We start from the raw sequence: 14,009 nt of genomic DNA, 5'->3' as shown, positions 1-14,009 counted from the left end.
GATCTCTAGTGGCACAGTTAGCACTGCGATGCAGTGCCTTAGACCACTGTGCCACTCAGGAGTATATCCGCAGTGTATCTGCAAATGGTTGGCTAGATACCAGCGTGGACACACTATATAACGCAATGTTTTTGTAAGAAAACCATCAGTTGGCAAAGGGTAATATCTACAAAACGTCCACTCTGTTACAGATTCTAGTTTTGGAAACAACTATTGAGATCAAATGTTTAAATCGATAAGAAAATTTGCAGGACAGACACTTCAAAACCTTGTTCCTTATTTATTTTTGGACTGTCTGTTTTGCCATTTATGAATGTGTTATTCAATGTGTTTCTATGGGCTGTAGCAGTACAGGCAAACTTCAATGTTTCATCAAAAAACATTTTTATATCCTTTTTTTTTTTATACCTACAGGGGTCCTAAAATTCTAAATCAAATGGCTAAATGATACATTTTATGACAATCTTAAAACATTTCCATATGTTAGCTTAGTAGATATTGCAATCCAACGGCTTAGACCTACAGGGGTAAAAAAAAAAAAAAAACTAATTTACCTGGTCTATTCTGTAATGTAACTCAACATTACTATGCTTAACAGTAGGCTACACATTGCCTCAAAGCAATAAAGAATAGTCACGCAGCAATGATCAATTTATTTTTATTTTTATATAAATCATTCTTACAAAATTGGCATGTTTCTATTTCATTTACCTCTATAAAAGTCATTTGTTAATTACAAGGTAGGCGGGAGGAAGGCATCAGGACAGCTGGGAGCAAATTAAGTCATTACAAAATATATTGTCTGTCTGATACAGTTAAGTACTGATAAATAATTCCATAGAAGTGGTCATGCAGGCGCGTTGTTGGTCGTCACCACAGTTTAATATCCAACAGAAAAGAGCGGTCACGGATGAATGACAGCGGTGATGAAACTCCAGTGTATGTCAAGGGGAATGAGAGCCCTATATGGTGCTCCTCTTCTGACTGACGGTCAAAATGGCAGTTTGTTACCATGAGCTCAAAAACCTAAATTTTATAAAAAGGCACAATCAAGGACAGATAACCATCCTGCACATCCAATCACACTGATACAGATGCCATGCATTGGTAAACCATAGAATGTCTGGTATCCTATGGTTTTATGGAAGGACATGTTTAAATGAGAGTTGTATTACAAGGTCATATTTCTATTTCATTCAACATTACTGTTTTGAGTTGAGTATATTTGTACCAGATATGACAGTCAGAGAATCGACAGTTTCCCCCAATACATCAATGAGTATGCAGATGTGGACAGTGACACAAAAAACATTATGGTGAATCTAAGATACATATTACAGCAACAAACGAAAACCCTCGATCTGTTCAAGAGACCCAGGTGCCATTGTTGCTTTTGTTCACATCGAAATGCTCACAGCAAATCCAATTCTAGATTATTGGTATAATCTTGTCTCCATGGTGATTACGAATTAAATGACATGGTAACACAAATGTATTTCTATATAGGAAGATTTTAAAAGCAAAAGGGATGTTTTTATTCCGTGGAAATAAAAAAATATATATTGGCAACAATGTGAAAAAAATTAAAGAAATGTACATTTTACAAAATCTAATTTTTTTTTTGCTCATCAACTGTTCCTTCAGCCAAGAAATCCTGTTATTTCCCCCCGTCATTTCATACTATACACTGTCTGGTTTTGCTCACATATGAAAATAAATATACATGTTTATGTACAGAAATGACAGTTAAGGTCTTCTGAAATGTCTCTGGTTTTGCCCGTGAAGTCAATGTGCAAGGCTGGGGACTTTCGCTCTTGAGATAATATAACAAGTTCGTTCAGACAATCATAGATAGAAAAAAGCTTGATACGAATTCAAACAAAGATGGTTTACTGAACTTCAAAAGGGGACCAGATGCGGGCCAACATTTTTCATAATCATTGAGATGCCTGTCTAGTGCCAAGAGATCCAAGGCTTGCTGTAAGTCAACATCAAATACAACGTAAATCTCTCTTGGCCAATATCAAGTCATACAAGTTCATTCCAAACTCCTTCTCCCGAGTACATTTCCAGAAAGAAAATACATGATATTGAAAAATCTAGTGAAAAAACAATATATTGACAATAAACCAGCTTTGAAACTGTACTAAATCTAACTGTACTGCAGTATTAAGTGTTATGCTGATAATTGAAAATGACAAGAGTGGATGGGCCAGGCCCACCGATGACACAATATCAACTCATTGGCATATACACTTAGTGGACACTGACCTCCATTGATTGTATCCTGATATGGAAGGTGAAAACAACTAAATCAATGTGAAGGAGTCTACAACGACCTCGATAAGAAATGACGCGGATACAACGAAGGGGGAGAAGAAAACGGATTGTTGAGCTTTGGCTCACAGCTGACACACTATTGGCCGGTTTCTCGGAGCCAGATACAGCCTAGTTCTGAACTAAAATGCACTTTCAATGGAATATCTCCATTGAGAATAATTTTTTGTTCCAGGACTAGGTTTAATCCATGTCTGGGAAACTGGCCTTTTAAGTTCAGTCACCTTCACAATAAAAAGGCAACTAAAGCACACTACGCTCCTTTAAGTCTTCAGACATTCAAGTACCTGTTCGAGTGGACTGGCAGGGCTCTGGTGTGGTACAAAGACAAAAGCTTGTTTACAATGGGATATCACTATAAAGTAATGAGCTTCCACATCTCAAAGCTATTTCCTTGAAATTGATCAATAAAATAAAGTATAGAGGTTTTTCCTATTCGACCATAATACACATTACCACTAACTGGCTACAAAATGTGTCAGGCCAAATGTAGTTGAGCTGGGATGAATCAGTATTGTGAGTACAACAGCATCACGGGAAGACTAGGAGCAACAGAAATTATGGACAAAGAGGGTACTGAAGAACATTACAATGACAAGGCTAGGTGAAAGGGAGCTGGTTGTCTTTTCACTGTACGCCTAGAGCCAAAGGGTCAAGGTTGTGGGTCACTGCATCCAGAGCAGAGTCAGACATGATGGAAAATATAGAGACAGACGGTTTCATCAAGGGCTGCTCCCCAGGGAAACCAAAACTTCAAATGAAATGTCTTTCTCTAATTAAACAGAAAACATATGTCCTCTGACGAATGGTGTAGGAGATGGCTCTGTCTATCGAATGGCTTTGAGGCTTCTATTTCTCCAACATCATTATGATGAGGGAATCTAGGAAGAACAACGAATATTACAGAGGGCATTTCGACTAGATAGCATCTTCTCCTGCTTTCGATATCGATTTACGGGAAATATGTGCAATAAGAAATGTAAAAAAGGCAGCCCTAAATGTGAATTTCGAGGACATGGCACAACAGACGCATTTCACATTTAAATTTCAGAAATCTGTAACACTCCTGTGGAAATGACGCAGGCAACTAAAGACCTGTTTAGGGTCTAAATTTAGCATAAACTCCTTCTGCCACGGTATTGCTCATAAGCAATTCAGGGATAATAAATGGGTGAAAAGGGTTTGGTTTAGAAGGCAGTGTTCTGCTCCATTTCATCCAGAAATGTTCATGTTGCTCATTCCGACGAAGGGAAAGTACTCTGTTTGGGCTTATGGTGGGATGAGCCTACTTTGAGCCTCTGTACAGATACTGGCGCTGAACTTCTGAGGGGAAAATAAAAAGACGAGAAGAAAAGTGAAGGAAGGAAAAAGGGTACATTTAAAATGTGATATGCTTCTGGCTTATCGTTGCGACAAAAATAGAAATCTAACACCAGAAAATTAAGGAATGAGCATAGAGTGGATGTTTCTGTGGGGTTTGTGACTGCCTCATGGCAATATGAGTGCCACCATTTGAAAATGGTGGCTTTTAAACCGTCCTTCCAGTAAAATAATTTAATTTAATCACGGGACAGTTCTTAGGACGATAAGACCCCAAGGCTTCAGACCAGTGTACACATGGGAGGGAAGTATGGTTAGAAAAATAACAAAAGTAATGGAGGAACATGGTTTCCCAGGGTCCAGAGCAGGGGCTGGTGGTGAGTGTGTCAGGGGTCCTGATGCAGACATAGGGAGGTCATGAAGGAGTCAATATGGGGTTAGGAGGGGTTGCATTGAGTCTAGGTTACCAGCCCGGGGCAGATCTGATCTGAGGTTGGGTTGCCATGTTGGACACCTCCCTTCCTCTACCATCCTGCACATGTGCAGAGAGTGGCAAGAAAAAAAAAAGTATGTCGTAATTCGCTCCTTGGTGGCATAAAATAAAATAAATCTAAGAGTCTCATCATCAGTAGTGTCTTTGTGTGTGTTTATGTGAACATACTATAGATCCGTATATTCTTTGAGTGTATACTTATAGTTCTCCAGACACCGCCATTTTGCTTGTCAAGTCCTGGCGCTGCTGTGGTCATTGGCAATGTGCTGAGTGGAAGACCGAGCTGTAGCGCCGCCTAGGATCAGGCTCCAGGTGGCTGACTGTCCTACTGCCACTGTCGTGGTCCTCCTTCGGCTACGGCTGCTCTCCACAGAGTCTCTGGCTGTTACCGCTTCTACCGCCTCCCACGGCCTCTCTGGCAGGGGGCGCACATCCTGTCAGAGTCTCTCGATGTCCCTGTATTTCTTGCGCAGGATGGAGACCTGGTCCTTGAACAGCACCGGGTCCAGCCTCATTTGGGAGTGGACCAGGGGCATGCCGCCAAACCAGCTGGCGAACTTGTTCATGCACGTCTGCCGCTGGGCGAAGTGGTCCGGGTCGGCCCAGCGCGACGCCCGTGACGACTGCACGGCGGGAGGAGAGAGAAAGAAAAATTGAAGATAAGTTATTGTTAGATCATAGAAGCATGTCATGACACTAAATAATATCAGGGTTTCTCAAAATGGTGGGTGGGGACTAGAGCTGGGCGATATGGAGAAAAAGTTATATCGCCGTAAATGTAACTATTTTGCTCGATAACAACAATATATATATGTTTTATGGACAGTTACTTTACATTAGCGGCAGGGCAATTATTATTATCTAGACAATTATTTTCCAATGCTAAGTAAGACAACTGAGATGGTAGCCCATGATCAAAAAATAAAGCTAATTCATCTAACATCATTTACAGGAAATGCATGATTGATATTTTGATGTGCAACCTGTCAAAATAGGAACCAGAATTATCAGATTTATTTTTGGCTCTATAGAGAATATGACAACATATTGGCCTATGTTATTCAACATCTGAGGAAGTGGGAACTCAAAACACTTAGCTAGATTGCTAACTCTAAATATGATATTGCTGCTAGTAGGCTAATTTAGAATATATTAGTAAAATGTGGGCCAATGTCCTACAAAAACTTTCCAGTGCTAGGCCTAGGCTACTTGATGTAGGCTATTCACTGCAAATGGCGCGTCCGCATCGGCTCCGGGGCACCTCAAAACCATACTAACTACAGCCTACTCCGGTTGTAAAGTGGTGCCACAAACTCAGTATTAAGAGGTGAAAATTAAATTACAGTGCCTTCAGAAAGTATTCATACCCGTTGACTTATTCCACATTTTGTTGTGTTACAGCCTGAATTCAAAACGGATTACATAGATTTTTCTTATCTCACCCATCTACACACAATACCCCATAATGACAAAGTGAAAACATGTTTTTAGAAATGTTTGCAAATGTATTAAAAATTAAATACAGAAATATCTCATTTACATATGTATTCACACCCCTGAGTCAATACTTTGTAGAAGTACCTTTGGCAACGGTTACAGCTGTAGTCTTTCTGGGTAAGTCTCTAAGAGCGTTCCACACCTGGATTGTGCAACATTTGCCAATTATTCTTTTCAAAATTCTTCAAGCTCTGTCAAATTGGTTGTTGATCATTGCTAGACAACCATTTCCAGGTCTTGTCAGATTTTCAAGTAGATTTAAGTCAAAACTGTAACTCCGCCCCTCAGGAACATTCACTGTATTCTTGGTAAGCAACAAGTGTAGATTAAGCAACTTGTGTTTTAGGTTATTGTCCTGCTGAAAGGTGAATTCATTTCCTAGTGTCTGGTGGAAAGCAGACGGAACCAGGTTTTCCTCTAGGATTTTGCCTGTGCTTAGCTCCATTAAGTTTCTTTTTTATCCTGAAAAACTCCCCAGTCCTTAACGATTACAAACATACGAATACAATTATGCCGCCACCACTATGCTTGAAAATATGGAGAGTGCTACTCAGTTGAATTGGATTTGCCCCAAACATAACACTTTGTATTCAGGAATAAAAGTGAATTGCTTTCCAAATTGTTTGCAGTATTACTTGTGTGCCTTGTTGCAAACAGGATGCATGTTTTGGAAAGTTTTTATTCTGTACAGGCTTCCTTCTTTTCACTCTGTCAATTAGGTTAGTATTGTGGAGTAACTAGAATGTTGTTGATCTATCCTCAGTTGTTTTCTCCTATCACAGCCATTAAACTCTGTAACTGTTTTAAAGTCACCATTGGTGTCTTGTTAAAATCCCTGAGTGGTTTCCTTCCTCTCCGGTAACTGAGTTATTAGGGACGCCTATATCTTTGTAGTGACTGGGTGTGTTGATACACCATCCAAAGTCTAATTAATAACTTCACCATGCTCAAATGGATATTCAATGTCTGCTTTAAAATGTTTTACACATCTACCAATAGCTGCCCTTCTTTGCGAGGCATTGGAAAACCTCCCTGGTCTTTGTGGTTGAATCTGTGTGTGTGGGGTACAGAGACAAGGTAGTCATTAAAAAATCATGTTAAACACTATTATTACACAGAGTGAGTCCATGCAAGTTGTGACTTGTTAAGCACATTTTCACTCCTGAACTTATTTAGGCTTGCCATAAGCCCATAACAAAGGGGTTGAATACTTATTGACTCAAGAAATTTCAGCCTTATATTTTTAATGAATTTGTACAAATGTCAAAAAACATAATTCCACTGACATTATGGCGTATTGTGTGTAGGCCATTGACAAAAAAAACTATATTTAATCAATTTAAAATTCAGGCTGTAACAAAATGTGGAAAAAGTCAAGGGGTATGAATACTTTCTGAAGAAACTGTATATACTCACAGAAAGCTGTGACTCTCGTCTCAGTAACTAGAACAATAGTTTTTGAACAACGGTCATTTTCTTGTGCTTCTCTCCCTCCTCCGTGCGCAGTGGGGAGAGGGAGTGAGTCTTCAGCTGACAGCGAAACAGAGACATGCAGATAGGCCTACTTTCATAGCAGGAATCTACATAATGTATAGCCTATTAATGTTGACCAAATAATGGTTTTAGAACAATTTACAGGAACGTTGTGTAGCAAAATCACAGAAAATTACAGATGTAAGCACAATGCTTCAGTAAGAGGAAGACAATGTCGGTGTCTGTAATTTTCAATTTATCGTCCCAGCTCTAGTGGGAACTCAGTGGTGGCCCGTGGCTCTTCCTTTTGGGTTCCAGCTACAGACTAGACCTTGGACAGAAATGTTAGCATTGAATACTGAATGGGTCTCTAGAGAAACCAAAAGGCTTTAGAGGAGTCAGAAAGGCACAACATTTTCCCCACTGCTTTAAACTGACTATACTTATCACTCGATGAGTGACTTGACCCTCCTGTTGAAGATTCTTAGCTACCTCGATTTTTATGAAGATGTTGGGGAGGAACTACGATGGTACATGAAATACCATACCAACACCATGACAGAGATCATATTGTTCATGATGCACTACACACACCTGGCCATCATCTCTTTGTACTACTTCTTCAATTATAATATACCACCAATACCACTATAGATCATATGCGTTATAATCAAGCAATAAGGCCCGAGGGGGTGTGGTATATGTAAGGGATAATCAACGAAGGGCTATGAGTTCTATGGAAAATAATGAACGACATGGAAGGAGTGTTCCACGACGCGGAGAGCCCCGAGTTGATTATCCCTTTTATACCAAGGCTATAATTTAACACATTTGCCGCTATAAATGTGTTCAATATCCACTGAAGTAGCTAGCAAGTTCACCAGATGGCTAATGTAGTTGCCTTGGTAACCAAACAAACAGACTTGCTAATCTTAAAGGGCAATTCCACCACTTTTCAACCTCATATTCAATCTCCAGCACCAAACCAGTGTCTACATACAGTGGGGAAAAAAAGTATTTAGTCAGCCACCAATTGTGCAAGTTCTCCTACTTAAAAAGATGAGAGAGGCCTGTAATTTTCATCATAGGTACACGTCAACTATAACAGACAAAATTAGAATTTTTTTCTCCAGAAAATCACATTGTAGGATTTTTTATGAATTTCTTTGCAAATTATGGTGGAAAATAAGTATTTGGTCAATAACAAAAGTTTCTCAATACTTTGTTATATACCCTTTGTTGGCAATGACACAGGTCAAACGTTTTCTGTAAGTCTTCACAAGGTTTTCACACACTGTTTCTGGTATTTTGGCCCATTCCTCCATGCAGATCTCCTCTAGAGCAGTGATGTTTTGGGGCTGTCGCTGGGCAACACGGACTTTCAACTCCCTCCAAAGATTTTCTATGGGGTTGAGATCTGGAGACTGGCTAAGCCACTCCAGGACCTTGAAATGCTTCTTACGAAGCCACTCCTTCGTTGCCCGGGCGGTGTGTTTGGGATCATTGTCATGCTGAAAGACCCAGCCACGTTTCATCTTCAATGCCCTTGCTGATGGAAGGAGGTTTTCACTCAAAATCTCACGATACATGGCCCCATTCATTCTTTCCTTTACACGGATAAGTCATCCTGGTCCCTTTGCAGAAAAACAGCCCCAAAGCATGATGTTTCCACCCCCATGCTTCACAGTAGGTATGGTGTTCTTTGGATGCAACTCAGCATTCTTTGTCCTCCAAACACGACGAGTTGAGTTTCTACCAAAAAGTTATATTTTGGTTTCATCTGACCATATGACATTCTCCCAATCCTCTTCTGGATCATCCAAATGCACTCTAGCAAACTTCAGACGGGCCTGGACATGTACTGGCTTAAGCAGGGGGACACGTCTGGCACTGCAGGATTTGAGTCCCTGGCGGCGTAGTGTGTTACTGATGGTAGGCTTTGTTACTTTGGTCCCAGCTCTCTGCAGGTCATTCACTAGGTCCCCCCCGTGTGGTTCTGGGATTTTTGCTCACCGTTCTTGTGATCATTTTGACCCCACGGGGTGAGATCTTGCGTGGAGCCCCAGATCGAGGGAGATTATCAGTGATGTTGTATGTCTTCCATTTCCTAATAATTGCTCCCACAGTTGATTTCTTCAAACCAAGCTGCTTACCTATTGCAGATTCAGTCTTCCCAGCCTGGTGCAGGTCTACAATTTTGTTTCTGGTGTCCTTTGACAGCTCTTTGGTCTTGGCCATAGTGGAGTTTGGAGTGTGACTGTTTGAGGTTGTGGACAGGTGTCTTTTATACTGATAACAAGTTCAAACAGGTGCCATTAATACAGGTAACGAGTGGAGGACAGAGGAGCCTCTAAAAGAAGAAGTTACAGGTCTGTGAGAGCCAGAAATCTTGCTTGTTTGTAGGTGACCAAATACTTATTTTCCACCATAATTTGCAAATAAATTCATTAAAAATCCTACAATGTGATTTTCTGGATTTTTTTTTCTCAATTTGTCTGTCATAGTTGACGTGTACCTATGATGAAAATTACAGGCCTCTCTCATCTTTTTAAGTGGGAGAACTTGCACAATTGGTGGCTGACTAAATACTTTTTTCCCCCACTGTATGTGAAACAGCGTGTTTCTATGATCTGTGGTTAAAAAGAAAAGTCCCACAAAAAATGCTTCTCTGTCACATCACAGGGTAGGATAAGTAAAACAAACGGTGATTTTCAAAACCGGCAACATGTTTCTAGCCCAAGGGAGGGCAATTTCTTGCTCCCCACGTCACCGCGAATCTGTAACTGTTTGAAAATCACTCTTTTTAAAATGTTTTAATTTTTTATGTCATCAGGGTGGAACTTTTTCACATACAGTGGGGAGAACAAGTATTTGATACACTGCCGATTTTGCAAGTTTTCCTACTTACAAAGCATGTAGAAGTCTGTAATTTTTATCATAGGTGCACTTCAACTGTGAGAGACGGAATCTAAAACAAAAATTCAGAAAATCACATTGTATGATTTTTAAGTAATTAATTTGCATTTTATTGCATGACATAAGTATTTGATACATCAGAAAAGCAGAACTTAATATTTGGTACAGAAACCTTGGTTTGCAATTACAGAGATCATACGTTTCCTGTAGGTCTTGACCAGGTTTGCACACACTGCAGCAGGGATTTTGGCCCACTCCTCCATACAGACCTTCTCCAGATCCTTCAGGTTTCATGGGCTGTCGCTGGGCAATACGGACTTTCAGCTCCCTCCGAAGATTTTCTATTGGGTTCAGGTCTGGAGACTGGCTAGGCCACTCCAGGACCTTGAGATGCTTCTTACGGAGCCACTCCTTAGTTGCCCTGGCTGTGTGTTTCGGGTCGTTGTCATGCTGGAAGACCCAGCCACGACCCATCTTCAATGCTCTTACTGAGGGTAGGAGGTTGTTGGCCAAGATCTCGCGATACATGGCCCCATCCATCCTCCCCTCAATACGGTGCAGTCGTCCTGTCCCCTTTGCAGAAAAGCATCCCCAAATAATGATGTTTCCACCTCCATGCTTCACGGTTGGGATGGTGTTCTTAGGGTTGTACTCATCCTTCTTCTTCCTCCAAACACGGCGAGTGGAGTTTAGACCAAAAAGCTATATTTTTGTCTCATCAGACCACATGACCTTCTCCCATTCCTCCTCTGGATCATCCAGATTGTCATTGGCAAACTTCAGACGGACCTGGACATGCGCTGGCTTGAGCAGGGGGACCTTGCGTGTGCTGCAGGATTTTAATCCATGACGGCGTAGTGTGTTACTAATGGTTTTCTTTGAGACTGTGGTCCTAGCTCTCTTCAGGTCATTGACCAGGTCCTGCCGTGTAGTTCTGGGCTGATCCCTCACCTTCCTCATGATCATTGATGCCCCACGAGGTGAGATCTTGCATGGGGCCCCAGACCCAGTGTGATTGACCGTCATCTTGAACTTCTTCCATTTTCTAATAATTGCGCCAACAGTTGTTGCCTTCTCACCAAGCTTCTTGCCTATTGTCCTGTAGCCCATCCCAGCCTTGTGCAGGTCTACAATTTTATCCCTAATGTCCTTACACAGCTCTCTGGTCTTGGCCATTGTGGAGAGGTTGGAGTCTGTTTGATTGAGTGTGTGGACAGGTGTCTTTTATACAGGTAACAAGTTCAAACAGGTGCAGTTAATACAGGTAATGAGTGGAGAACAGGAGGACTTCTTAAAGCAAAACTAACAGGTCTGTGAGAGCCGGAATTCTTACTGGTTGGTAGGTGATCAAATACTTATGTTATGCAATAAAATGCAAATTAATTACTTAAAAATCATACAATGTGATTTTCTGGATTTTTGTTTTAGATTTCGTCTCTCACAGTTGAAGTGTACCTATGATAAAAAATTACAGACCTCTACATGCTTTGTAAGTAGGAAAACCTGCAAAATCAGCAGTGTATCACCCCTACAAATCAGCTGGGCTAGACAATCTGGACCCTTTCTTTCTAAAACTAGCCGCCGAAATTGTCGCAACCCCTATTACTAGTCTGTTCAACCTCTCTTTCATAACGTCTGAGATCCCCAGAGATTGGAAAGCTGCCGCGGTCATCCCCCTCTTCAAAGGGGGTGACACTCTAGATCCAAACTGCTACAGACCTCTATCCATCCTGCCCTGCCTTTCGAAAGTATTCGAAAGCCAAGTTAACAAACAGATCATCGACCATTTCGAATACCACCGTACCTTCTCCGCTATGCAATCCGGTTTCCGAGCTGGTCACGGGTGCACTTCAGCCACGCTCAAGGTCCTAAACGATATTATAACCGCGATTGATAATAGACAGTACTGTGCAGCCGTCTTCATCGACCTGGCCAAGGCTTTCGACTCTGTCAACCACCGCATTCTTATTGGCAGACTAAATAGCCTTGGTTTCTCAAATGACTGCCTCGCCTGGTTCACCAACTACTTCTCAGATAGAGTTCAGTGTGTCAAATCGGAGGGCCTGTTGTCTGGACCTATGGCAGTCTCTATGGGGGGTGCCACAGGTTTCAATTCTTGGGCCGACACTTTTCTCTGTGTATATCAATGATGTCGCTCTTGCTGCTGGTGACTCTCAGATCCACCTCTACGCAGACGACACCATTTTGTATACATCTGGCCCTTCATTGGACACTGTGTTAACAAACCTCCAAACGAGCTTCAATGCCATACAACAATCCTTCAGTAGCCTCCAACTGCTCTTAAACACTAGTAAAACTAAATGCATGCTTTTCAATCGAACGCTGCTGGCACCCGCCCACCCGACTAGAATCACCACTCTCGACGGGTCTGACCTAGAGTATGTGGACAACTACAAATACCTAGGTGTCTGGTTAGACTGTAAACTCAACTTCCAGACTCACATAAAGAATCTCCAATCCAAAGTTAAATCTAGAATCGGCTTCCTATTTCGCAACAAAGCCTCCTTCACTCATGCTGCCAAACATGCCCTCGTAAAACTGACTATCCTACCGATCCTTGACTTCGGCGATGTCATTTACAAAATAGCCTCCAACACTCTACTCAGCAAATTGGATGTAGTCTATCACAGTGCCATCCGTTTTGTCTCCAAAGCCCCATACACTACCCACCACTGTGACCTGTACGCTCTTGTTGGCTGGTCCTCATTACATGTTCGGTCGTCAAACCCACTGGCTCCAGGCCATCTATAAATCACTGCTAGGCAAATCCCCGCCTTATCTTAGCTCATTGGTCACCATAGCAGCACCCACCCGTAGTCTGCGCTCCAGCAGGTATATCTCACTGGTCATTCCCAAAGCCAACACCTCCTTTGGCCGCCATTCCTTCCAGTTCTCTGCTGCCAATGACTGGAACGAATTGCAAAAATCTCTGAAGCTGGAGACTCTTATCTCCCTCAATAACTTTAAGCATCAGTTGTCAGAGCACCTTACCGATCACTGCACCTGTACACAGCCCATCTGAAATTAGCCCACCCAACTACCTCATCCCTATATTGTTATTTATTTTGCTCTTTTGCACCCCAGTGTCTCTATTTGCACATAATCTCATGCACATCTAGCATTCCAGTGTTAATACTATTGTAATTATTCTGCACTATAGCCTATTTATTGCCTTACCTCCATAACTTGCTACATTTGCACACACTGTATATATATTTTCTGTTGTATTTCTGACTTTATGTTTTTTACCCCATATGTAACTCTGTGTTGTTTTTATTGCACTACTTTGCTTTATCTTGGCCAGGTCGCAGTTGTAAATGAGAACCTGTTCTCAACTGGCTTACCTGGTTAAATAAAGGTGAAAAAAAAAAAAAAAAGTATCAAATACTTGTTCTCCCCACTGTATGTTGACACTGGTATTGTGCTGGACACAATGAAAATTTGGTTGAAAAGTGGTGGAGTTGCCCTTTAACTTTAACTAACCAAACCATCAGTCCTAGCATGCTATAATGAAAATCGAATTCAACAACGGCAATTATGTTTTCAATTCGACTTTTGCTTTCAAAAGCAGCTCAAACATATAACATGTAAGAATGAACTTCATAGCCATCTAATTATAACATGAATTACAGGGAAATAATGCACGCTCTAGAATGCCCTTCAAGCCAATCAGAAACGAGTATTCAACAATGCCAGGTTATAATAAACATTTTTGCTAAAAGTATTATTATATTATTGATCGATTGACTATGACTTTTCAGATCACCCAGTAATGCTATCTGCAAGGTTAGCTCCAGGTAAATATTGCAATCCTTTAGCCATTCCTGGACCTGTGTCCAAAAACAAGCTACAAATGGACAGAACCAAAACAAATGATCTAATGATTCTGTCTCTTCACAGCAAAATCTGCAGAGCTGGGAAGATTGTATCCCCCATATAAATAACATTCTAT

At 41.2% G+C, this 14,009-nt stretch overlaps 1 protein-coding gene across 1 annotated transcript in view; it reads right to left on the bottom strand.

The window, feature by feature from the left end:
• Positions 1-642: 642 nt before the first annotated feature.
• Positions 643-14,009, bottom strand: part of LOC121571473 (exostosin-1b) — a 132,371-nt gene continuing 119,004 nt past the window's right edge. Inside the window, exon 11 of the mRNA XM_041882954.2 lies at positions 643-4,773. Coding sequence (XP_041738888.1) covers positions 4,588-4,773 — 186 coding nt within the window. The 3' untranslated portion in view covers positions 643-4,587. The remainder of the gene's footprint in view (positions 4,774-14,009) is intronic.

Source organism: Coregonus clupeaformis, chromosome 8, assembly GCF_020615455.1.
Source record: "Coregonus clupeaformis isolate EN_2021a chromosome 8, ASM2061545v1, whole genome shotgun sequence".
In the NCBI taxonomy this organism is placed as follows: domain Eukaryota; kingdom Metazoa; phylum Chordata; class Actinopteri; order Salmoniformes; family Salmonidae; genus Coregonus; species Coregonus clupeaformis.
This window is presented reverse-complemented; position numbering and strand designations above follow the sequence as displayed.